Raw genomic sequence first — 27,351 nt, 5'->3', positions numbered from 1 at the left:
AGCAGTTTTTGAAAGTTAATGTGTTGTTATAATCATACAAAGCAGAAGATATAATTTATATAAGTGCATTTAATCTTTATAAGCTAGCATGTGTCATAAAGTGTCATCACTACCTTTTAAAATCTTTGAGCTTTTACTTTGAAAGTGCATCAATCAGCCAATCAGCTTTGAGTCACCGGTTCCTTGCAGTGAGCAGAGCAAGCAGACTAGACCCTCGAATAAACACTCAGGTCAAAAACTACAAGTCATATCGAAAAAATTCTTCCATCGTATGAAGCACAGTTTTGTTCTGAACGTTTTGATGTGTTTTCATGTCCGTACTGTGTTTTATACAGATTTGGTGGCAGGTTAAAGACACTGAACCTTTCTGATTTTGGAGCTCGGATATAATGGGAGTCAGTGAGAGTTTTGATCACGCACTCTGAGCTCTGAGGTGAAATTATAAGTTCTACAGCAATGAGACTCACACTGGGTGAAAGAGGACAAAAATACCTACATTTGTATGTAGAAATTGTGAGAAGATGACGTTAATTGCACTTAAAAAAAAAAACTAGTCAGAATTTAAAGTGGGCGACATCCTGCTCTAGACAAAGAAAAACTCATGATTTTCAAAAAATTCACAGAACTGAAACCACAACAGCAGTCTGTTAAAGACCTGATATAGATTTAAATGATCCTGCAAAATTCCAGGACTTTACCTACATTATTATGTCAAAAACTAATGCTACTTATGAACCCAGATTTTATACCTCAATCAATATTTGCCACTTTAAATGAAAAAATGTCAAACTGAAGACAGTCCGGCGTGGCCTTTTGGTGAACTGCGCTGGTTACTTTTCTCCATTTTAATACTGCACTGGATTTAAAATGTTAATTCCTTTCACCCACTAACATTTCTGAAAAAAACAACCAACCAGTTTCCTTCTGTGAGTTTATTCTGAGACAACAAACATCGTCGTGATCTGAAATCCTCAACCTTGGACCAGATATTCTACAAGTTTGTCTTCATTAACACAGCCTCTTTCACACTCTCAGCTCTGTGGTTAGTTGAGGAAGCCTCACCATCGACCTACACATTTGCTGAATCAGGCTTCTGCAGCTGCATGAGGAATAAAATACAACCGTGTGTGGCGCCTCCTGGTGGCCGGAAAGACGACTAACTTCATGAAAACAATAACTTACATAACAAACAAGAAAACGCCGTTCAGCAAATGTGAAAGGAATGGTGGAGTTCCCCGTTTGCGTCACTAATTCTATTAAATCAGGCAGCAGTGGAGCGCAAATGGTGCAATAAACACTCATGTTACACTCACATTTTGCAAATAAAACCCACAAAATAAAAGCATATGTATGGTAACAAAGCACTTGTGAGTTCTTTGGTTGATCCTCATTGCAAATGAAAACTTGGCACACTGGTTATCTCATGCTAGAAGAAGACAGTATCATCAGGAGAGGAAATAAAGACTTAAGCTCTTCTTATGATTACTTTTTTTGCAAGACATTGAATTAGGCACCATAAATTTAACGCTGTGTAGATAATTTATACATAAATGTGTAAAATACTCTGAGCTCTAGACGCACCTGGCACCACATTTCAAAATACAAACAGCAGGTTCAAGTGTTAGGATTCTAATACAAGCGGTTTTTCGCCATCTGGTGGAGAAAATTCCTGACTTTTATGATATTAAAGCTGCAATAATCTCATTTTTGACCACTTGGGGGCAACACAACAACCTGAAAGACAGCATTAACCCTCCTGTTGTCCTCATTTATGGGCACCAAAAAATATTGTTTAGTTGTCTAAAAAAAAATCCAAAAATCATTTATTGTGAAATTACTTTTTTCCCCACATTGAAACGGGTCGATTTTGACCTGCAGGAAAACATGAGGGTTAAGACCCTGATTTATAATCATGTAGCTAAAATAGCGTTCATTTCGGGTTGTATTTCTGGCAACTACATTTCAATTTCAAACTCCTTTTGTGTCTTTTTTAGTCTCCAATGAAAATATTAGACTCTTAAGCTTCATGAGATTGGAAAAACTGAACCAAACAGTAAAGTTACGGACTGTGAAACCAAAACAACGCCATAAAAGACACTAAAAGAAGCCAAAAATACCATATACCATCATTTTTCCAACACATTTGTCTAAAAAAAAAGTGTATTGTGTACCGTTTTTCTGCTCTTTCACAAAAAAATGGATTAACACAGGTTTTTCTCAGGTGAATCAACATCTGACCCTCTGTAAACTGTACAAATACCATCAAATTACAGCAAACAAAGACAGACAGTTAGCCAAAACACAATCCAAAACACTGAACAAACACTTAACAAAGGCAGGCACTTTTCATCGATCGATTGCTTTGGTCTGGCTTTACTCTTCTCTAGCCGGTGCAGCATAAATGAAGTGCTTTTGATTACGTGAAGAGGAGCATCTTATTCAGTTTTAACAAGTTAATTGGTCTTAAAATAATTTAATAAAGTACGTTTTAATCAGATAACCCCCCAAAAACAGTGTATTTCTGGCTTTTATTGGCAAAAAAAGCAGCGTTTTACTAAATCTCGCTAAAGTATTGTAAAGAAAAGCAACATTTTTAACGGCATAAAAAGCAGCATTTTACTCTAAGTCAGTGCCAGTGTCATAAAGTTTTAGATTTATATATAGAAAACAGAAAATTTCCAGAAAATACCCTTTTTAATGGTGTTTTCTGGCTTTTGGTGGTTTTAAGGGCCTGAAAATATCACTTTTTATGATGCTTTTATTGAAACATCGCTCTAAAGCTTCCAAAACATTCACACTCCAAACACACTCTGGTGACTTACAGTAATATCTGAATCCATGTCACTGGATTATTGTCAAAAAGTGTATTTTTTGGCAGCCATAAATAGCATAATGTGACCATAGGACTGATGCTTTGGTGGGTTTGATGACATGAAAAAGGGCGGCTTTTAATTAATGCACGATAAAAAGCAGCGTTTTACTGCAAATCACCATAACACTGGAGTTTTGTTGGCTTTGGAAAGTGTAAAAAGCAGCATTTTAATCAGAGAACTATGAAAAGCAGGATTTTTTCTGGCTCTAGGCGGCGGAAAAGACAGAGCACAAGAGTGGAGTAAACAAGAGACATTTTTTAGACAGCGTAAAAAGCATCGTTTTGGTGTAAGTCAACAGTGACTGCTATTTAAATAACTATTATAAAGGCACGATTTTTTTGACATTTAACAGCATAAAAGGCAATGTAGTTTTCCATAGTTTTTACATCCAGTGAATCTGAAATTAGTGAAGAAGGCCAGACCAAACTAATCAAGCACTGATGATCTATTTAGCAGTTTTGGTAGGCTAGAAAAAAAAAACACAATTTTGCACTTGGGTGTTATTTTGTTATCTATAGTACAATAAATATACTTATTGCAATACTGTTAACCTGATATTAACCAATAAAGCATATTGAACTGAATGTGAGTACAAACTGGGTAAACTGGGGCAAGATCTCGAATTTTTAAAAAATAAATGACAACTTTATAGTTTAACATTTTCTTCTTGGGTTTTCATGTTAAAAATTGCCTCCAAGGCCAATAAATTTCTACATAACGGGCAATAATCAATCTGTTCGTGTGGTATCGAACATTTATGATGCAGTTAAAGTTGGAGAAAAGACAAAATTTTAAATCTGAGTGTTAAATAAATCCTCCCTTTTAGGATGTTACATGAAGTTGGAGTCGGTTAGGATTTATTTACCGTCTTGTGTGCATATATATAAAAATACACGTACATACACAGGGGTTCCTCAACTTAGGTCAGAATTCCGCAATCGATTTTCACCATAAGCCGGAACTCTGGCGAAAATGTAAACAAAGCCGTTCCGTGCATCACGATATCATCAGTTCTTTGGAAAAGTCATGAATACCAATGACTTTCATGCATGTTTGAATCATTTTACAAGAAGATAACAGAATATTGTAGGACTGATATTGTTGTTAATGTTAATCTCACTTCCGCTTCCGGTGCAGTTTGAACAGTGCGCCCGTTGTGTTTTGGTGCTTTTTGACCGTTTTCTGGATTTATCGACCGCTGATTTTGGATTAAGGACTTTATTTTGGCTGCTGAGACCCTTGGTAAATTTGTTAGCCCTTCCTGGCTTTCGACAGTGAATTGGATTACGGACTGAGACAGTTTGCAGAGCTAGTACCCGACTGGCGAACTCGCTGTCAAACAAACAGCTGAGGAGCAAACAGCTGGCTGTCACCACGCCGGGCGATATGGGTCCCAGGAAGATCTTGGCGGCAGAGGAAGTCGAGGACATTAAAAAGTCACTCGGTTTCCTAGCTGAAGAAATTTCTGCTGTCAGACTGCAGCAAAAGAGCATATTGGACATGATCGAGGAGGTGAAAGTTCTGCGGCTACAGAACGCAGAGAAGGATAAGCGGATCCGCTACCTGAAGAGTAGAATGGCGGACTTGGAGCAGTACACCAAGATGAACGACGTGATCACTGGACTCCAGATTAAACCCCGGTCATACACTCGGGCTGTGACCGGTAACAACGGGGTTAGAGTCGGATGACATGGATGCTAGCTCCGCGAAGCAGCAAGTGGTGGCCTTTTTACAGTCCAAAGGAATCGAAATGGACTGTAACAACATGGAGGCAAGCCATCCTCTGCCCAAGAGGAACGCCAATGACAAACCGACAATTATAATGAGATCTAGTAACAGAAAAAACAAAACTGTACTGTTGAAACAGGGGAGGAAATTAAAAGCAACAAACGTCTTCATAAACGAGCATCTAACCAAGAACAACGCAGACATAGCCAGGAGAGCACGATACCTTAAAGGCATTATGGAGGATGTTTTTTTTGTTTAATTTGTCTGATTCACATAAAATGAATATACTGACCTTTAGTGGACTTGTATGTACGGTCTCTAAAAGAATAATAAATAAAAAACTGTGGACATGGCAGGACCTGAAAAACATCAGCCAATCAATGCGCTCGGACCGAGGCGTTTGGTTTGCTCCCTTTCCTGTCAATCAAAAATCTTCCGGCTCAGGCCTAGTTATGTAGATTACGTACGCCTTGGACTTACGTGTTTTCTGTATGTGTTGCTTTGGTATAGCTTCGTAGTTAGCTGGCGACTTGTTTTGCTCATCTTTTTTTACATAATGGCAGATAAAGATCCAGGGGGACCCAGCCGTAAAAGACAACTTCACGAGTCCTACGCAAGTTTCTGGAGGGGGGCGTTTCTTCGTAAATGTTAAGTGGGGGGAGGTTAGAGGGGGTGAAGGAGAGGTTGTATGTGCGCATGCGCATGCTACGTTCAAAGTCGTAGGAAATTAAATCTCCTCTAATGCCTTTAAGAAGCAGAACAAAATACAGAACACTTGGACTTTAAACTGTAAAATATTCATTAAACTAAATGGAACCCCCGAGGAAGCTAAAGTGCTGGTGGTCAGAAGCATCACAGATCTGGACAAATATCAGTGATCATCATGAGCTGGACAATAAGGTAACGAGCAAGAACATCTGCAACCATGACACTCACTGATAGAACTCATTCTGCATCTGGAAACCAGAAACACACAACTCAGGGAATAACTGGACAGGATCAATCCGAACTGAAAATATTTCACTACAGCAACTACAATTTGAATGTTGAGGTTTCATGTTTACTGTTCAGTTCCAGATTTACCTAATGTCAGTGAACATGCCATGTTTAGTTGGCTCACCTCTGATTGGCTGAGAGTCAGCAGTAGTGTGTGTGGAGCGAAAACTAATTCTGGAGCTAAGTTGTTTGTAGTTGTTTTGGCTACAGCTCACAGTAGTCTGTGTGAAGGTTCAATAACCTGTCAGAGAACCAGATAAAGTCTCACTCATTCATCACAGAGGGTCGCTACAATATATTGACCTGTTTTTATAACTTGACCGATGTTCGTTGGTGTTTCGTCCTGTTCCAAGCGTTTTATTCTATCTAATTTCACTTCCATAAAGATGGCTTTTAATCATCAGAAGAGTCTGACTTGTGCTTGGAGCCATAATGAAGGGCAAAAAGTTAGAGAATGCAGCACAATCCAAGGTGGCGTACAAGCTGTAGGTAGAGGACGTCGTAAATCGAGGACCCCCTGTATAAATACAGTTTATATGTTGATTTTCCCAACATATATATTTTAAAACAAAACGTGACACTGATGTCTTAACCCAGTTTACTATAAATGTCTATATAATTGCCTACAACTTCTATATTTCTGTGTCCTTCTGTTTATTCTTGTTGATTTTTTCCTGGTTATTTATTTTAATGCATCCACACTGTTTCCCGTTCTGGTTACTGCTAAATGAACTCCACGATGACACTGTCTTCTATAATTATGAATCCTGAACATGAACTGCAGCTTATCAGAAACATTTGACCCTCCCAGTAGCATCACATACTTAACCCTGACTGTTCCTCGCTAATTACTGATTGTACATATTGTGAAAGAGCTTCCCTTATCATAAAACAGTCTTTTTAAAGGGTGTCTGTGCACCGACACATTCCCTTCGCTGTCTAATAGTGGAAAATAAAAACACTTTTGAAGCTGCTGTTTCACTCGCGCTCACAGTGTACGACAATATGAAGTCGCTTAGTCTCTAAGTGTGTACATCGCAGAAGCGCCGTGCCGATTAGTGAGAGCAGCAGAAACACTTTCAAAGTATACAGCAGTAAATGTGCATCCTGGACCCTGCTGGAGATCCCATGATTTTATCCTTTCGGGTTTCTCGATTGAGATAAAGCACCACCTCAACAACTTGAAACTGAATTAGGACTCTTCAGACTGCAGCTTCTGGAAAAAAATAAAAACAGAAAGTGTCACACAGATGAAGGAACATGAAAAACTGCTAATGCATGAAGTAAGATGAGTTGAACCTGCTGTCTCAGGGCCTGCATGGACGAGTACTCAATGTGCTCTCGCTTTTTTCGGATCCAGTCCGGTTCGTCTGGGATCAGAACCGCCATGATGACTTTGATTAAGATCAGCACGTGCTGCAAACACACAAGTAATTATTTTACAGGTACAGTTGCTCTAAATAATATTACCCTCATTGAAAATATCCCCATTTATTGCTTTTCAAAATGGAAAAGCAATAATTAGCCTTTTTCTTTTACAAAAACTTCCAAAATAAAGACTCTTTAATGCCAAAGTGAAAACAGGTTTCTACAAACTAATGCCAATTAATTTTAAAAAATCACATTAAATTTTGATTACAGTTCACCAGAAGTCATGTGGAGACTCTGAAGTCAACTGTAAGAAGGTTGTTTGGTCTGATGAGACCAAAATACAGATTTTTCTTCATTAGACTAGATGCTATGTTTGGCAGACACCAAACACTGGAAATCATCACAAACACATCAACCCCACTATGAAGCATGGTGGTGGCAGTATCATGATGTGAAGCATGGACGTGGCAGCGTCATGATGTGAAGCACGGTGGTGGCAGCGTCATGATGTGAAGCACGGTGGTGGCAGCGTCATGACGTGAAGCACGGTGGTGGCAGCGTCATGACGTGAAGCATGGTGGTGGCAGCATCATGACGTGAAGCACGGTGGTGGCAGCGTCATGATGTGAAGCACGGTGGTGGCAGCGTCATGATGTGAAGCACGGTGGTGGCAGCATCATGACGTGAAGCATGGTGGTGGCAGCGTCATGATGTGAAGCATGGTGGTGGCAGCGTCATGATGTGAAGCATGGTGGTGGCAGCGTCATGATGTGAAGCATGGTGGTGGCAGCGTCATGATGTGAAGCATGGTGGTGGCAGCGTCATGATGTGAAGCATGGTGGTGGCAGCGTCATGATGTAAGCATGGTGGTGGCAGCATCATGACGTGAAGCATGGTGGTGGCAGCGTCATGATGTGAAGCATGGTGGTGGCAGCGTCATGATGTAAGCATGGAGATGGCAGCATCATGAAGTGAAGCACGGTGGTGGCAGTGTCGTGATGTTTGGATGCTTTTGGCAGCAGGTCTTGGAAGGCTTGTAACGGTAGCGGGTAAAATGAAAGCAGGAAAATCTAAAGAAATCCTGAAGAACAACCAGAGGTAGTCTGAGAAAGAACTGAGACTTGGAAGAAGATTTGTTTTCCAGCAAGACGATGACTCAAAGCAAACAGAAAAAGCTACACAGAAATGGTTTAAAGACAACAAGGTGAATGTTCTGAAGGCCACGCCAGAGTCCAGACCTCAGACCAACTAGGAATATCTGGCTGGACTCATGATTCCTGTGGAAACTGACAGAGTTTAAACAGATTTGCAAAGAAGAATGAGGTGTATCGTCCAGATGTTAAGGGCTGAGATCTATTTACATGGGCTCGATGCTGTAACTGCAGCCAAAGGTGTGTCTAATAAATACTCCACATAAAGAGTCTTTTAAAATAAATTATTATCAAAAACAGCAAAATAAATTGACCATGATACAACATTGAAGGGCAATGAAAGGGGAAAACCTCCCAGGGGGATGAATACATCTTATAGGCTCTGTAATTAGTTGTCCATCCTCCCTCGTACCTCCACCAAAACAGCCAACAGCAGAACATTTGTGCTGCTCATCCCGCCCTCCTGAAACATGTCTTGTAACCGTGGCGACAGCAGCAGCAGCCAGCAGTTGGACACAACGGACACAAAACTCAGGACCTCAAATGCAATCTGAAAGACAATGACATGAACTGTTGGCTCTTAACCGGCTGAGTGTGACATGCTGTGTGCGTCTCATTTAAATTGTGTTTCCTGCTGACCTGCCAAACGCCCATGTTAGCTGCAGGCGGTGAGAAGGGTTTGCGGAAGAGTTTGCAGATCTTATAGGCGTCGGATCGGATCTCGGTCAGGTTGTTGAGGAGCAGCAGCACGGCGGTCAGAGGAAACACACAGGAGAAGAGGCTCAAATACCCAAACTGCACCAGGAGCTCGATGTACTCTGCAAACAGGCCCTGAAGAAGAAACAGGAAGTCATCATACAACTGCATAGTGTGTCTGAATCATCATCAAGCTGCAGTACACTATTTTTATTTTTTGAAGTGGTGAGCATTGAAAAATCTGGGTTCATAGATAAAATTAGTTTTTAAGTTAAATATTCTTAAATATGATCGGGTCATGTTGATGTTTTTCGGAGCATAGTGGTGACAGTATCATGATGTGGAGTATTATTTAAAGTTCCATAACTAGAGAAGTAATGCAGCTAGAGTCCTGAAATTTTGCAGGTTTATTGATATGTACATCTGGTCTTCAATGGTTCACCCCAGTTTTGATAGAACAATACAAACCAGTCACGTGATGGTGCAACTTTGGTCAGAAAATGTCCATGTTTCTGTCGACTTGATATTCTACCAGTCATTTAACTTTTATTTTTCTCCCTAAGAGGAAGATTTTTTTTTATTCTCACCAGTAGGAGGTTTAAAAATGTAGTGTGGCTCCAGTCAGAGATGTACTTCATGAGAAAAACATATTGAAACTAAGTTTGTTGTCTGTTCTACCAAAGCAGGGTTATATCATTGAAGACCAGATGTACATATCAGCGAAGCTACAAAATTTCAGGACTCTAGCTACATTACTTCACAAGGTATGGCACTTCAAACATTGCTCCACGGCATGATACTGCCACCACCATGCTTGGCAAAAACTAGCATGATTCCACCTTTCTTAAGAATATTTACCTCAATAACTAATGAATGTTATCTAGCGGCCCAGATTTGACACGTTTTGCTTACTAATATTCATGTGTACATTAAAAAAACAGACAAATATGAGATGGTCAGACGGACACACTTTTTCTGTTTTTAAGGAACGTTTTCCTCATGTCTTGTTGTTTTTGCACAGCTTTGTGGAACAGTCACTTTGCATTTTATTGCCTGTTCTGTGACTAATTAAAACTCTAAAATCTTGACCCTTTAATTGAATTAAACCCAGTTTTTGAGTGTGTTTTTTCTAGACACTCACAGGGAAAGTAGGCAGGGTGCCCTGGTTCCTAAACTTTTCCTCCTGTGGGTCGTCTTCGCTCTGAGTCCTGTGGGGGGCGCTGATGAATCGGTCCACCAGGAACGGTATGACCACTTCTGTCACCTGGTTTATCAGCTGGGTCACGATCAGCAGAGACGCCAGACGCTTCAGACAGACGGACAAGGAGAACAAACACCTGATTGTTGGTCACATTTCAGATTCACATTAATTCCTAAATACAGGAAGATTTCTCCAAAGAACCGACACTCATTATGGCTAGTGGCTAGTTGTTGAGTAGGAGCTGTACGATAAATCACCTGGCCGATTATGGAAGCAGATACTTAGCATTTACCCCATACCGATATACATTAAAATGATTAAAAAATGTGCTACTTTGTCTGTTTGATTGGTTACACATCTGGAGTAACAGCCAATAAACACTGAGAGCTATTGTTTACTGAGAGGGAAAGATTCTAAATAATGGTAATTGGTCACCTTGATTACCAATAACTCAATTTTGGCCTTGAAAAGACATACATCAGTCAACCTCTACCATCTAACTACATCGTCACACCACCGTACAAGTTGTTATGAGGTAAATTACTGAAATAAAATCTGTAAAAACTGACACATGAAACTTCTATGCATGCTGTAAAATCTCTCCTTCTAGTTACAACAACAACAAAAAAAAACTCCAAAAAGACTTTCCATAACTTCCTAAACAAGCACTAAATGGACAAAAATTCAAGTTAGAGATGTTTAAAACTTCATACATCTATCAAATCCATGTTTTTCAGGTTCCCTAAGTTTACTGAAGTGTAATCTGACTCAGCTGATTTATAGACTGCAGGTATAAGCCTTACACTGACATCTCTTCCCTTCACTTCCGATATCGACACTTTACTGTTTTCAAAATCCCCTTCGCTAACGGAAAAAACATCAACAAAAACCTCTGGGAAGTCTTGGGAAGGGTTTTGATGGTGCAGTAATGCAGCTGCGCTAGGTTTTGGGTAAGTTTTTTGTTTTAATGACAGTTTTTACTCACATATTACTCAAAATAGATCAAAAACATAAAGACTTTTAGATACAGTTATATTGTTAGGATCCTGCTCCGGCCCCTGCCCTTCTTCCCCCTTTCTTCCCTTTCCTGATCTGTTTCCTGATCTGTTTCGGTTTTGACCTGTCTTTTTGGCGCCCTCTGTCTGTCACCTCTCCCTCATGTCTCTCTCTCCCTGTCACTCTACCTGCTGATTACTACAATGATTGTCAGCTGCAGTAATCAGCGAACTCACCTGCTCATTACCTCACCTCCAGGTATTTTAGCCTTGTTCATTCATTCACACCCCACTGGATCATCAACTCCCATGTCATCACAGACTCTGTTCCTGCTTTCCCCACTTTGGATTTCCCTCCACTTGGACTCGGATATTTCCTAGCCTCCTGTCTGCCAGCTTGGTTTCCCCCAGTAACTTCTGGATTCCCCGAGCCCGCCTGCTCGGTTCTGTTTCCCCTGATTTGTAAGCACATTGTTTTGTTATCTGGTTTAGTGTATCCCTGTCCTGTTTTTGTAGTTGAAGCTGTGGGTTTTTTGTAGATCTCATTTATAGTTTGTTCTAGTCTTAAATGTGGTTTAGTTTGTTTTCCCCTTTCTGTCTTGGTTCAGTTAGTTTGGTTAAAATAAAGACCTGTTTCCGTCACCATCCATCTGTCATATTGGTGCCTGGGTTCTCCAAACTCCCACGTAACATATGTCCTCACCAATGCTTGTTTCACCTTGGCTTAGCTCTGCCCAATACAACTGTGATTGGTTTAAAGAAATGCAAACAGGTTACAGTGTTTGTGCCCCTTCAGCTGAGTGATAACTTGGTGCTGTCAGACCATGCTGCTGCACCTCACTACCATTCTATGCAGGACTAATGGAAGTACAGTGGTAAATCTTTGGAGCACCTTTTTGAAAACGCAACACTTTTAGGAGACCAGACGTTACCTTACGAAGCAGAGGAACATCCTGCTTGAAGAAGGCAATGTGGAAGAGAACTGCGAAGTAGTTGAAGAAGGTGAACTGAAGAACGAGAGAGAAGAAGCTGATAAAGCAAGCTGTTAAGACGATGAGCTAATGGTTCAAGAGAAGAGGAACTAACCACCAAGACTTTGGCTGTCAGATGGTTCTGGAAGGCCGACTCCTCTCTGTGGTTCTCTACGAGGACACAAGAGTTTATTAGATTTTTGAATTTCACTTGATGCAAAACTGTGCCACCTTAACAACTGAATGACTTCCGAGTTGAACAGTAGGGTATTTGCACAAACTATTTAAATGACACAGACCCCATAGTACATAGTCAGTTCAACAAAATCAGGACATTACACATTCTATTTTGTTCTTTTTTTAGGAACTGTTGAGTTTTTTCATATATTCAAGTATAAATACAATCTCGCCAACATCTTTTGTAGCCACATATCACATTTCCACCTCCGTTCTTCACTGTCAGGACTCACCTTCACTGTGGTAGTCCTGGTCAGACTCTCCAGCAAACATACTGGACTCCATCTGAGCTGAACAAATTGATCTTCATCTGACCAAAGATGTGCACCTAACATTTATTAGGCTTCTTTTTGTGTTCTTTACTATAGTTTCTTCTTGAAGTTTTGCCAGTGAGTAAGTCAAATTGCCCCCCCCCCCCCCCCCCCCCTTGGATGCTACCCATAGAGGTTGATGCTATGAACGGTCTTTCACACCATCTAAACCTCCCAGAAACATTACCATTAATAATGTTTGCACTAAGTCTAAAAGTCTTTCTAGAGCTAGATTGAGAAAGTAGTTCACTGTCTGTGTAGTCGTTTCAGAAGGACGACCACTGCAGCCATGATTGTTGGTACTACAGCTCAGTCTAGTCCTCCTGATTACTGCTGCAACTGTTTCCACTGATTTTTTTTTATTTTTTTTCTGTCATAGTCCATCTTTGTGAAGTCTAACAATAAGATTTTTAGTGGTTCTGTCAGTTATATTCCATGTGGAGTCATGATGAAGACATGCAGATCGACACAATCGATCGGTCCAAAACTGAAAAGTTCTGCATTTTACTCTCTCTTTTAAGCAGCTAGACTAGTTGGACATCACAGGTGAACTCTGAGTTCCACTGCTGACAGGTTTTCTAACTTGTCAGTGATCATTGGTGTATTTAATTTTGTTGCACTGAGTTTGTCCTTTGGGGTCGAAATTTTGAATATAGTCTTTCTGTTTGTGATTGGTCATAGGATGAAAAACTCTACTTGCCAACACAGAAATAATGCAAATATTGAGCAGTGAAACAATCTGAAATCATTTGACATTAAACTGATTTTGCACAGTGGTATATTCATTTCCTTTGTATACTGTAGATATAATCCTTAACATCACATATCACCACTGGATCAATAAATGAAGTCTACCTCATCAGCCATGTCTCACTCACCGTATTCAGTCAGAGACTGCGCCACCGTCTTGTAAACAGTAGCGAGCATGTTTGTGTAGACGATGTGAAGCACTGAGGGCATGTAGAGTAAAGTCTGAGACAGCAGGGAGTCCCAGTCGTTGTGCAGATGTTGAACTTGGGCCTCTGCCCAGTAGAAACACATCATGCCCAGTACCACCAGTCCTGCAGGAGGACAATGAACTCTTTATTCTTTATTTACTGCATAAGAAAGGCAGCCAATGCTCTATTATCTGGATTTTTAGTAGAGTCCTACCTAGAAACAGGCCGACCACCGGGACCGACACCAGCGCCATCCGGAGGTCCCGCTGCCATTCAGGGAACAGCGGCTCCACCCGACCTGTCACAGGGTTGACCCCGAGGTCGCCATGGAAACCAGGCCGGGGCTCGGCGAAGCGCTCGGCGAGGTGCAGCGTCCCCCAGCGGTACGACAGCGAGGAGCTCCGGCGTTTCCACAGCTCCATCACCACCGTGGACCAGAGCATGCTGAAGACGGCCTGCAGCATGTGACCGCTGACCGGAGGCTCCGAGTCGCCTTCAATGTCTGTCGCCCGAGGACCTGACACAGACTCCACCATCTCCTTCTGGACCTCACCTGTCATGGGCAGGAAGAACTTAAACTACACTGTTAAAAAAAAAAAAAAGAAAACCTGTCACCACAGTGCCAGAAATAACCTGGAGATCCCAACACTGGTGAGTGGAACACCACCAAATTAAACCCAGATGTTCTGGACAACAGAAACTATTAAAAATGGCCTTGATAATACCTGGAAAACACTTTACAAGAACACTCTTTCTTTGTTATCATGGAACATTGTGGGAATGTTTTACAAAAGAACGTTTCTTCTTGGATTGTATATTGTGTTCCCTCAACAATGTCGGAAACATTGCAGCCAAACTGTTCCACCTTTGTTGGCACATCCCATTACAAAACATTTTATGAAGAATGTTCTGTCGTCTGAGGACTCTAACATCTGGGAAACATTTTCTGAATGTTGAATACAGACCATCCTTCCTTCCTGTGTGATCATTTTAAACAGAAATGAGGTTTTATCTCTGATCCATCTACTTTTAGGTCACATACAGACAATATAATTTCAAAGCCTTACAAAATGTTTGACTCTTGAAAAATATTTTCTAATAATGCCCAATATGAGCAACATTTTGTTAAATTTTGAACATTAAGCTTTTTTTTTTTTTTTTTTTAAAGATTTACAGATGGAGATGGCAGAGAAATCGGAAAACATTAAGAAACAGACAAAGATTGTTGGTTTCGGTCTTTATCCTGAAAACATGCAGACACAATGTTCCATCTTTCTTACTACATTGTCTTACACAGAACTTCTGTCTTCTGAAGTCTCTTAACATATAAAGCTCTGTAAATCATCAGAAACAAGACTAATTTAAAAGAAAACACAGATTGAGAACCACTAGCCTAGCTAAATAAATTGTGATATTAATATGCAACATGGGTCAAACATCGAGTAATTTTTGGACATGCAAATCATAAGGTAGATATGTGGATAATAGGACAATTGATTAACATTTTAAAGGCAGAATTATGGTCTTGAAATAGAATAAAGTAAATCCACACACCTACCTGAGAAGTAAGTGATGGTCAGACCCAGCAGCGCCGGTGGGAGCAGAGACCAGGTGTAGAAATCCAGGAAGCTGAAGTAAAACGCCACGGAGCTTCCAAAATACTCATTGACTGAATCTGGATAAATAAACACAAAGAGACGTCTGGTGTAAGAGATTTAAAGACGAGTTTACATGTTTTTTGAGGACTTGGAGTCTCTGCAGTGTCAACCAGGAGGGTTACTTGTGACTCATCAGGGATAAATGCATTAAAATCTCCTATGGTGATTTTTAGCTGCATGTGTGTGGTTAGTATTTCCACCGACCCAGAGGCTGAGCCAGCTGGTTCCCAGAGTACCAGGCTTCACTCAGGTTCTTCAGTTTGTCCGGGTTGTGGAGAGGAAACGTGTCCACGATCACACCAAACGACCTGAGCTTCTGCCCTGCAACAACAACAACAACATCCAGCGTTATCCAAGCAGCACCTAAACTGACTGAGCCATAAATAATCGATATGCAGCTACTGAGGCTGATGCTGAGTCAAGAAAATTCATGGGAGGAACCGCTGAGCTCAGCAGGAAACACAGGACAGCTGGATGGTAATGTGGGGATGGAAACAAAAAAAACACAGCAATGAGACGCACTGTTGAATTATGATCAGTTAATTCCACAAACGTCTCTCCTGCTGCTGGAAACACTCACTAGAAAACCAAATGTGTATTAATCCACAGCTGAAAATAATCCCAAAGGCTAAATAGTGAGTAATGTCTGCAAACAAATGCAGTTTTGTGAAGTTCTGAAAATGGTGCTTTGTTTTGTTTAAAGATTTTCACACTGCAGGGACGTCAGAGAGCATAAGAAACAGACCAGTACAGTGTTGGTTTTTGGTCTTTTCCTGGGATCCGTTGATGATAAATCAAAGCTAGAATAAATCCAGCCTCATCCTTTAAAGTGTGATCTTCAGCTGCTGTGTCCATCTTTGTCCTGAGGCGTTTAAATCAAAGTGAACACTGTTGGATTGTCTTCACATTGCTCCACAACTAAATGATTCACCAACACGTGTTCATGTTGGTCCTCCGAACTGATCTGAGGTCTGTTATTCAGTAATTTTTTTTTTTTTTTTAACTTACAGATGTTGTCTCGGTTGTGCAGTGTGCAGCTGTCGGGGAGGCCGGGAATCCTCAGATCCCTCTGAGCCCGAAGACCATCCAGCTCGTACTTCACGATGTACTGACACTCGGCCAGCGTCAGAAACTCCTCCATGTTGTCTGTCATGTGCAAATGGACACATAAACATGCAGAAACACTGATGCATTGATACAACATTGGTGAGCACATATATACACTACTGTTCTAAAGTTTGGAGTCACCCAGGCAATTTCATGTTTTCAATAAATATTTATGTGCTAACATAACTGCACAAAGGTTTTCTAATCATCAATTAGTCTTTCAACACCATTAGCTAACACAATGTAGCATTAGAACACAGGAGTGATGGTTGCTGGAAATGTTCCTCTGTACCCCTATGGAGATATTCCATTCAAAATCAGCCACTTCCAGATACAATAGTCATTTACCACATTAACATTGTCTATACTGGATTTCTGATTCATTTAATGTTATCTTCATTGAATAAAAAATGCTTTTGGTTCAAAAATAAGGACATTTCTAAGTGACCCCAAACTTTTAGATGGCAGTGTCTATTAGTACAACATACACTAGTATATCAAAGTGTGTTTGTGAAAGCTCCACCATTGTACCTGAATCTTTAAAATTGTCTCTGTCACTGTAGGAAAAGGCCTCCATGTCTCCGTTGCGGTAAATTTTACAAAGACCCAACTCCTCGGTGGCTCGGAGTAACGTACAGCGAGGAGCCGAGACCACGATGATGTCACCACTGGCGTCTTCGCCTGGGTGGGCCAATAATGCAGCACCTGGATGGGAGAGGGAAGTTTTAAGAAGGCTTCATAGTATTGGTGTAATTGAAAATGGTTAAAGTTACATCAAAATGAGTGACAATGACCAAAGGTGTCCCACAAGGCTCAATCCTGGGGCCTTCTCTGTATCTGGTTGTAATATACATCTTTACGCAGATGACCCCGCTTTGTACTTTAGTGTTGATACTATACATTCTGATGTTTGAATCCTTCAGCATAAATAGGTTCTTAATACAGAAAAAATGAAATTCATGATCTTCAGCAGAGCCAAAAACTATCGACTATGACAATCTGGTAATCTCCACAATGAACTGCTAAAATAGTGAGAATAACAGAATACAAGTATTGTGGAATTCGGATTGATGAGAAGCTGATATTTAAATATCATGTGTCCAAACTGGTGACCAAATTACAACAAAAAATTAGTTTATTTTACAGAAACTAATCATGTTTTTCATTGCATTGTAGAAACTTGCTTAACTAGACGACTTTTCTATCAGGAGTGCATCATGGAGACATTTTATACGCGATAAAGCCTTTGGACACTGTCGATCATACTGTATTTAGATTTATTACTGGTGATAATATAATGTTCATCAGTGTGAGCTGCATGCTGATGTTGGGTGGAGAGAGATAGTGGGTTTAATTATTTATAAGGTCCTTTCTGTTTTTTTAACCCCCTGCAGCTGAAATTGTATTAACCCTCTTGTTGTCTTCACTTATGGGCACCAAAAATATTGCTTCCTTGTCTGAAAAACAATCCAAAAATTCAGCAAAAAAATTCCCATAATTCAGAAAAATTGCAAAACCTTCAGGAAGAAAATTTCAATAATTCATTAAAAGTTATATTTTAAAAAATCCCCCAAATTTGGCAAGAAGTTCTTGTAAATATTTTCAAAAAATGAGTAAAATCTTCCAAAAAAATCCTAATTTTTTGTGAATGTTCTTAAAGAAATATTTTTTAAACATTTCTTTTTTCCCAAAATTTTTTTTTCAAAAATTTCCCAAAAAATGTTGAAATTGTGGCATTTCACTGTGAAAATATGTTTTTTCCACATTTTCAAACTTTAAAACGGGTCAATTTGACCCGCAGAACGACACAAGGATTAAGTAGTAATAGTATTTGAAGTTTTCCCTTTTTATTGGTTTCTACCATTGAATCCTGGTCAATTTCATTTTGCTTTTTTGACAAGAAATTACAAAAAAAAAGACAAAAGTCAAAGTTAAAACAAATTTCTGCAACTTAATGCCAAGTAGTAAAAATGTAAAATAAAGGATTACATAAGAATTCCCCCTCTTGTACATTACTCCCCACTGTTGTCTTTTAATGTTTAATTCTGTTATTAGACTACACTGCAGATGTCAGCTGTTTCTAATGAACTTGGAAAATCCAGTTTTACTCGCCGTATAACCCGGAATAACCTGCAAAACAATGTAAAGTTAAACTCGCTGTCATTCCCAGGGCAACTGCATTGTAAATGAGGCCTTCAAACCTGAGCGTTTAAATAGGTTGGATGAGTGAAGGTTTCACAACAGACATGGAAAATATGAATATATTCTTTCGCCTTCAGCATTTTTTCACCAGCTGACATTCAGACAAGAACTGAGAGATTTGTCTGAATGATTTGGAAGTTAAAATGAGGAGTTTCTTTTTGTTAAATACTGCTGGGCATCATCAGCAAAGACATTTTATTACTGTATGTCATTTTAACCCAAACGTCTGCTTTAGGTGAATTAAAACTGAATCCAGGTTGAGGTAACTTCATGAAACTGGCTTGATAATTTGATTTTTATTCATGCAAAGTTCAGGTTGAATTGGTATGTGGGCCAATTTAAATTTCATTCATTCTACATCCTCTATACACCACTTTATCCTCATTAGGGTCATGGGGGGTGCTGGAGTCTATCCCAGCTGACTCGGGTGAAGGCAGGAGACACCCTGGACAGGTCACCAGTCTGTCACAGGGCTACATATACAGACGAACACTCACACGCACATTCACACCTACGGACAATTTAGAGTCATCAATTAACCTCAGCATATTTTTGGACAGTGGGAGGAAGCCGGAGTACCTGGAGAAAACCCACACATGCACAGGGAGAACATGTAAACTCCATGCAGAAAGATCCCAGACCGGGATTTGAACCGGGGATCTTCTTGCTGCAAGGCGAAAGTGCTAACCACTACTGCACTGTGCAGCCCCAATTTAAATTTGTAAATGTAAATTTACTTGGGAATCATTTAACTAAATTTGTCTGCCGTGTGGCGCAAAAATGCAAATGCAATCAAATGTTTAAGTGGCATTTCCTGGCAGTGACTGATGTCTGAGCTCTGACCTCCATCTTTTGATTAGTCTGAAGATAAACAACATCTAGATATTTATTAAAAGACGAATCATTCCATTGGCCATTATCTGTAGAGTACGACTGGTGTTAAATTAAAGCTCACAGCTAGACTGGAGAACAAGAATTATTTAACCAAAGAATGTGTGGATTTTTCTTCATCAGGAAACGTCTCCAATAAAACATTTGAAACTGATTTCTATCAGACTTCTGTGGTGTTTATGCAGAATTTTGTTTGATTTCCATTGGATTTTTGTGATATTTTGTTTGACTTTCAATATATTTCTCTGGTATTTTGCATTATTTTCTTTGATTTCCATTATATTTTTGTGCTATTGTGCAGTATTTTGATTTCCATTTGGTTTTTGTAGAATTTCTCAGTATTTGGTCTGATTTCTGGCAAATTTTAAAATATTTGTTTTGATGTCTGTGGTATTTTGTTTGATTTTGTGGTATTTTGCAATATTTTGTTGTTTTCCATTGGATTTGTGTGGTATTTTGTTTGATTTCTATTGGATTTTTGTGGTATTTTGTAGTATATTGTTTGATTCCCATTGGATTTTTGAAGAATTTTGCAGTATTCAGTCTGATTTCCAGCAAATTTTAAAATATTTGTTTAGACTTCCGTGGTATTTTGTTTGATTTCCATCAGATTTCTGGGGTATTTTACAGTATTTTGCTTGATTTCCATTAGATTTCTTTGGTATTTTGCAGTATTTTACAGATTTCTATTGGGTTTTTGAAGAATTTTTAAGTATTTGGTCTAATTTCAGGCAAATTTTAACATTTTCTTTTGACTTCTGTGGTATTTTGTTGGCTTTCCATTGGATTTTTGTGCTATTTTGCTGAACTTCCATTGGATCTCTGTGGTATTTTTGCAATATTTAGTTGGAGTCCCATTGGATGTTTGTAGAATTCCGTCTGATTTCCAGCAAATTTTAAAATATTTCTTTTGACTTCTGTGGTATTTTGTTTAATTTCCACTGGATTTTTGTGGTATTTTGTAATCAAATGTTTAAATAACATTTCCAGGCAGCGACTCCTGTTTGTTTTTTTACCTCCATCTTTCTGTGAAGCTCCGATCACTCTGATGATCCATCTCTTCGTCTCCGGACCGACCTTTTCGCCGAGCTTCACCAGAACCAGCGGCTCGACCCGGTCGGAGACGCAGCAGGGACAGCGGACTTTGGTCCAGTCCGGTCCGATGGAGGCGGCGCTCAGTTTGCTCTGAACCTTTTCTCCTCCTGCTGAGTCTCCACCAGCTTCATCACTGCCGGCCTCACTCATGGTGAGACTGGAAACAAAAAGCAGCAGAACAGAACTTTAACTGGACATCCATCAACCGCAAAGAACCGGACATGATCTGGTGAAAAATGCAAAGAGAAAGGTAAGTTTTTCTTCAGTTTTGGAGCAGTTCCTCAGTCACCACTTTGTTTAAACTGACATATTTCAACAACAGCTTTGTAGACTTCTGTTTCTCTGACGTTTTAGTGAATATTTAACAAATTCATTTATATTTATTGGATGAATCAGCATGAAATTTGGTGCAGGAAATCCCAGTAGTCAGAGAAAGAATCCTAATGACTTTACACCTGGTCCCAGCAGCAGGTCAAAGTTTAATTTATTTTTTTTGTAAAGGAGCTCAAAAGTTTGTCCAGATATTTACTGACTCCCAGGTGAAAAATCTGCATAACTTCAGTGATCCAGTTATGCATGTTGTCCATAGCTTTGAATGTATATGCATATTGTTACCTCTGTTTGAAAAGAAAAAAGAAAATTGGAGGCTATTCAAACATTAAATCATCTGTAAATTGCCAGATTTTTTGCATTTTATATTTTTCTGCATTTTTGAAATGCATAAAATTTTTTTATTAAATATGTAAAAAAAACAATAAGAAAAAAATAGTGTGAATTTATATATCTAAATTATGTGTATAATGTAAAATAGCTGTAAGCTAGCTTGAAAGAAAATTTAAATTTTTGACATAAAAAGACTGTTCAAATGCATTCCATAATATATATCAATATAATAAGTATTGTCTTGTTATTTAATATACAAAACTGTTAAATGCAAGTTTAATTCTGTGAATATGTTTATAAAATCAGATAGTGACAGTTAACAGAAAAAAGCAATATAGGTTCTGTAATTTTACATAAATGTGTTTGTTAAATGGGAAATATTTTGTGTAACTGGAGGTTTTCACAATTAAAATGTAGAATGAGTTTTTATCTGTGTATAATAATAATAATAATATTGGTAACCTGCTGCCAAAAACAGCTTTTATTATCATTATTACTGTATATAATTATTATTATTATTAGTAGTAGTAGTAATAGTAGTAACTTTATTATTTTAATGCATGTATATATCATTCATTAAGCATAAAAAGGCGCTCCCAAAAGCAAATACACACAATTCTCAAGGTTATACAGTGGGTAGGGAAAGTATTCAGACCCCTTGGAATGTTTCACTCTCTGTGTCATTGCAGCCATTTGCCAAAATCAAAAAAGTTCATTTTATTTCTCATTAATGTACACTCAGCACCCCATCTTGACAGAAAAAAACAGAAATGTAGAAATTTTTGCAAATTTATTAAAAAAGAAAAACTGAAATATCACATGGTCAGAAGTATTCAGACCCTGTGCTCAGTATTGAGTAGAAGCAGCCTTTTCAGCTAGTACAGCCATGAGTCTTCTTGGGAATGACGCAACAAGTTTTTCACACCTGGATTTGGGGATCCTCTGCCATTCTTCCTCGCAGATCCTCTCCGGTTCTGTCAGGTTGGATAGTGAAAGTGGGTGGACAGCCATTTTGAGGTCTCTCCAGAGATGCTCAATTGGGTTTAGGTCAGGGCTCTGGCTGGGCCAGTCAAGAACGGTCACAGAGTTGTTCTGAAGCCACTCCTTTGTTATTTTAGCTGTGTGCTTAGGGTCATTGTCCTGTTGAAAGGTGAACCTTGGGCCCAGTCTGAGGTCCTGAGCACTCTGGAAGAGGTTTTCCTCCAGGATATCTCTGTATTTGGCCGCATTCATCCTTCCTTCAGTTGCAACCAGTCGTCCTGTCCCTGCAGCTGAAAAACACCCCCACAACATGATGCTCCCACCACCATGTTTCACTGTAGGGATTGTATTGGGCAGGTGATGAGCAGTGCCTGGTTTTCTCCACACATACCACTTAGAATTAACACCAAAAAGTTCAATCTTGGTCTCATCAGACCAGACAATCTTATTTCTCATAGTCTGGGAGTCCTTCATATGTTTTTTTGGCAAACTCTATGCGGGCTTTCATGTGTCTTACACTGAGGAGAGGCTTCCGTTGGGCCACTCTGCCATAAAGCCCCGACTGGTGGAGGGCTGCAGTGATAGTTGACTTTGTGGAACTTTCTCCTATCTCCCGACTGCATCTCTGGAGCTCAGCCACAGTGATCTTTGGGTTCTTCTTTACCTCTCTCACCAAGGCTCTTCTCCCACCATTGCTCAGTTTGGCTGGACGGCCAGGTCTAGGAAGAGTTGTGGTCGTCCCAAACTTCTTCCATTTGAGGATTATGGAGGCCACTGTGCTCTGAGGAACCTTGAGTGCTGCAGAAATTCTTTTGTAACCTTGTCCAGATCTGTGCCTTGCCACAATTCTGCCTCTGAGCTCCTTGGGCAGTTCCTTTGACCTCATGATTCTCATTTGCTCTGACATGAACTGTGAGCTGTAAGGTCTTATATAGACAGGTGTGTGCCATTCTTAATCAAGTCCAATCAGTTTAATTAAACACAGCTGGACTCCAATAAAGAAGCAGAACCATCTCGAGGAGGATCAGAAGAAATGAACAGCATGTGAGTTAAATATGAATGTCGCTGCAAAGGGTCTGAATACTTCTGACCATGTGATATTTCAGTTTTTTTTAATCAATTTGCAAAAATTTCTACATTTCTGTTTTTTTTTCTGTCAAGATGGGGTGCTGAGTGTACATTAATGAGAAATAAAGTGAACTTTTTTGATTTTGGCAAATGGCTGCAATGACACAGAGAGTGAAACATTTCAAGGGGTCTGAATACTTTACGTACCCACTGTACTTAGAAAATTATTTACTCGCATATTAGTATTTTAATTCTGGAAAATGACAGTATTTTTTTTTTATAAAATGTTATTTTCCATCAATATTACATTATAAACATCACATTAACTTCACTGTGGCATTGCTGGAATTGAAAATATTCTTATTTGAACATTATAACATTTTCTGTAAAGAATTACTAGAACTTGTAGTTAATGTTGTTGAAAGTTACAGAAACGTTCCCTTCAGCGTCTAACGTTAGCATGCTAATGTGCTAAGCTAAAAGGAACAAGTTAAACATTGTACCTGCTTATCAGCAGGCTGTTAGCATGTTGACATTAGTATTTACTGTAGATTGAAGCAGCTCCGGGCCAGAAGATAAACTCCTTTTATTTACTTTGTCTTTGTGCTGCAGAATCAAACTACTGTTTAATCTTTTACAGTCGACATGAAACTTCAGTTTATGTTTTTGCTTCACAGTCAGACCATCAGGTCAAAGGTCAATGATGCTAATAAAGCTAAACTCAGATGAAAATATGGAATTCAGTCTTTCTAAAGTCCTCACTTCCACTCCTAGTCAGAAAGAATGGCCATAATTATCAAAATAAACAGAAATAAACTGTCCTACTTCCATTACAGACTGCACTAACTGTTCTGACACTGAAATATATGTTTGCTCTGAGTGAAATATTCAAACTCGCTGCTTTACGTTTTTATGGCTGCATAGTTCCATAAAACTGAAAATGTTCAAGTTTCTGTTACTAATCCTCCCCAAATGTCAACCTGATGCACAATATTTATTATAATTCCAATTTCAGACAAAATTAAACAGGTTTAAAGAATGTTTTGCTTGTGCAGTGTGAATTTAACTAAAGCATAAAACAAGAAAAGACAAGTAATAAAGTGACACTAAATGAAAATTAAGTACGATTATGACTGTAAAAGTAATTAACCATTACACATGAAAAAAGTAGTTTGAATGTTGTTTAAAACAGCTGCATGTTCTTCCTTTTGATGAATGTTTTCGGTAAAAATTGAATGTAAATTTATATTTTAATAGAAATAATTTCACGTAAAAGTCCATAAAAATTGTGAAAATCTGGAAGCAAAACATGCTTAAAAATAGTGGAAAACAAAAAAGAACAGCAAATATCTGTAAAAATAAAGCTGTTTTTATTGGATTAAAATAAAATAATTTTTTTTTAATTTACATTTTTACAAATAGGAAATTTATTCTTTGACAACTTGTGACTGGAAAATGACACTGGTCATTATTGACAGTTTTGGTCATTTTTAAAATGTTTTTTAAGACAGCGTGTAAATTAATACTTTTTTAAATGTTATTTTACTAGTTATTATTCATGATTTAACAGAGTAAAACTGGAAAATTTGTCTAAAGTCGACAAATTATTGACCATTTTTGAATTACAAAAATAAATATAAAAATAAATAAAAACTAAAGTTACATAATTTTCAATCAAATAAAAGCAACTTTTATAAATGCAATCACAATCTTTTATGCTGATATAAACACAGTAAACTAGTGCAATTTTACAGTTAAATGTTGTGAAACAACAAATTATGACTTAAAAAAGAATAGTTCTTGATGTTGACTTTTTTATAATTAAAATAAAAATTCATGCTTATTTTCTGGATTAGGGTTGATTATCCTTAATTTAACAAAATGGAGAAAATCTGTAAAACAGCAGTGAATTGTTAAACAAAAATGGCAGTAAACGTTTTACAGTGTAACCTTGTTTTGTTTTTGTGATTCTGTCATAATCTTCAAATCTCTTACAACTGACAGAAACCTTTAGTTTACATTTCAGCTACTGAATCAGCTAAAATATCATATTTAATGTATTTTATATGTAATTTAAGATGAATATCTGCTAAAATAGTGACATTCTCAGCAAACTGTTCAACATTTTAGTGCTACTTTGAAGATGTGAACATGCAAACGTGTCAAACTAAGGTGAAAGTGGTAAATATTTCAGCTGTTTAACATCAGCAGACTCTTACTTTAAACCTGTTTCTACTTGACAGTGGTGGTTGAAAGAAAACCACAGAGCAGCTACACTATCTTACTTCCTAAAAACCTGAAGAAATGCTTCCAAAATAATCCTAAATTTGGTCACAAACACTCAGTTTGGTGTCGTGACTTCACTATCAGCATTTTACAGCTTGATTAATGAGCAAACCTTTGAGAGGAAGAAGTCAGAACTCATTTCCCTGTTTAAAGTCCTGCAGTAGAGCCTTTATAATGCATCTCTTACATGTGTTTCTGCAGCCATTTCCATCTTTTATTCTGCATTTGCATCTTTTATTACAGTACAATGACAGTAGATTGTGTGAGTCTGAACTTCTTGCTGCAGCTTTCACACATTAAACTGCACCAAATGTTTCAGTTTCACAGGAAGCTGTGTTTGTAAGAAGAAACACGGCTGTAGAGGTCAGAGTGAAGCGTGTTCCTGTGGAGATAAAGTTGTTGAAGCAGGCGTGACACACAGGATGAGTCAGGAAATACAGCACCTGGCAAGGCGTAGAGGATGAGGAGCTTCTCTGGTCCTACTGCTGGGCCCGGCTCAACTCCTGCTGGAACACACACAGGAACGTCAACATCTGGATCTGGAGGAACCAACCAGGAAGTAGTCGGTGACACTCACCAGCCTCAGTGAGGTTCCTCCACCGTTCTGTCAGTTTATGTTGAGGGTTGAAGGAATGCAGAGGAACTTCCAGACTGCAGGGTGTGGAGGCTGTTTGCTTCTGATCAGACTCCTCCTCCTGAATACTGCCTGCTTCTCTGAGCTGCAGGGTCCTAATGCACCAACATTGATAGAAAACACCAAAATAAAATACAAACACCCATAGAAAACACCAAAACTGATAGAAAACACCAAAATAAAATACCAAAACTGATAGAAAACACCAAAACTGATATAAAACACCAAAATAAAATACCAAAACTGATAGAAAACACCAAAATAAAACACCAACGCTCATAGAAAACACCAAAATAAACAGCAACACTGATAGAAAACACCAAAATAAAACACCAACATGAATACAAAACAGGTCCGTGGTCTGTGTATTTTTCTGGCAATTGGATTTTCTGTTCTGAAACCGGTATTGAAAAACAAAAAACGAGTGGTTATTTGATTTTCATTTTAAAATACAAAAATTAAAATTGAAATACAAGACGTTTTTCTTTTCATGATCAAAAGGGATATACGAAATTTTAAAAAATGCTTTAATTTTCATTTTAAATTTAGAATAGCAAGAAAATAACATCAGTAAAGCCCTATTTGCACAGAAATAGCATTACCTGGGGAACTCTGTTAATTCGTAATAATTGCTGAGGAGGTCGGTGATCCTAATTCAGTGTGAATGCTCCATGTCGGTAACTGGTAAAGTAATGATTCCCTCTCAAATTACGGACAAGGTACGTTTTATCCGTTTGATTCCCGGCTATAAAACACACAAGCAGAAACAAAAAATCAAGCCGTTTTTTCGTTTTTTCGTTTTGAGCAAAAAACAAAAATACAGGAAACGGTTCGTTTTTTCGTTTTTTCGTTTTGAACAAAAAAACAAACAAAACAGGAAACGGTTCGTTTTTTCGTTTTTTCGTTTTCACCCCCAAAATGAAAATACGACTCAATATTCCGTTTCATTTGTGGGCGGGGCTTCGGAGCCTGCCAGTGCACAATAAAGCTCCTGCCCATCACAATAAAGCTCTTGCGCTGGCGTTCATAGACAGACTGACTTTCATTGTATTGCCTGCCCCCACTGCACTTCCCCTAACTCTAAATCAAAGCAAGTCGTGTACACAGTAATGACAGTCATAACCAGTGGTGTAGTCTAGTTTTTTCTAGTGGGTATACTCCAACCTCATAAACCAAAGCCAGGTCAGGTTCTCATATGTCCACGCACGCGCGCACACACACACACACACCAACCCACACACACACACACACACACGCAGCAGTAGCAGCTCCTTTATTTCAAACTACCAATTAGATAC

The 27,351-nt window shown here is 38.8% G+C and overlaps 1 protein-coding gene across 2 annotated transcripts; it reads right to left on the bottom strand.

The window, feature by feature from the left end:
* Positions 1-917: 917 nt before the first annotated feature.
* Positions 918-26,132, bottom strand: ano10b (anoctamin 10b). Of its 2 annotated transcripts, none has more exons than XM_022202614.2 (16): positions 25,997-26,132; positions 25,863-25,925; positions 20,343-20,578; positions 16,765-16,938; positions 16,135-16,272; positions 15,331-15,447; positions 15,027-15,143; positions 13,683-14,021; positions 13,409-13,591; positions 12,098-12,153; positions 11,944-12,018; positions 9,957-10,121; positions 8,759-8,950; positions 8,532-8,669; positions 6,897-7,013; positions 918-6,813 (listed from the first exon to the last, which is right to left on the bottom strand). In XM_022202614.2, exons 3-16 carry the CDS (start codon positions 20,569-20,571, stop codon positions 6,790-6,792), a joined length of 2,064 nt encoding a protein of 687 aa, XP_022058306.1. In that variant the 5' UTR covers positions 20,572-20,578; positions 25,863-25,925; positions 25,997-26,132; the 3' UTR covers positions 918-6,789. The 2 variants fall into 2 exon arrangements, with proteins under 2 accessions (XP_022058306.1, XP_022058307.1); XM_022202615.2 differs by having other exon boundaries at positions 25,863-25,922.
* Between the last annotated feature and the right edge of the window lie 1,219 nt (positions 26,133-27,351).

The sequence above is a fragment of the Acanthochromis polyacanthus genome, chromosome 8 (assembly GCF_021347895.1).
Source record: "Acanthochromis polyacanthus isolate Apoly-LR-REF ecotype Palm Island chromosome 8, KAUST_Apoly_ChrSc, whole genome shotgun sequence".
NCBI classification, from domain to species: Eukaryota; Metazoa; Chordata; class Actinopteri; family Pomacentridae; genus Acanthochromis; species Acanthochromis polyacanthus.
Note: the sequence above shows the minus strand (reverse complement) of the source record. Positions and strands in the feature narration are given on the sequence as shown.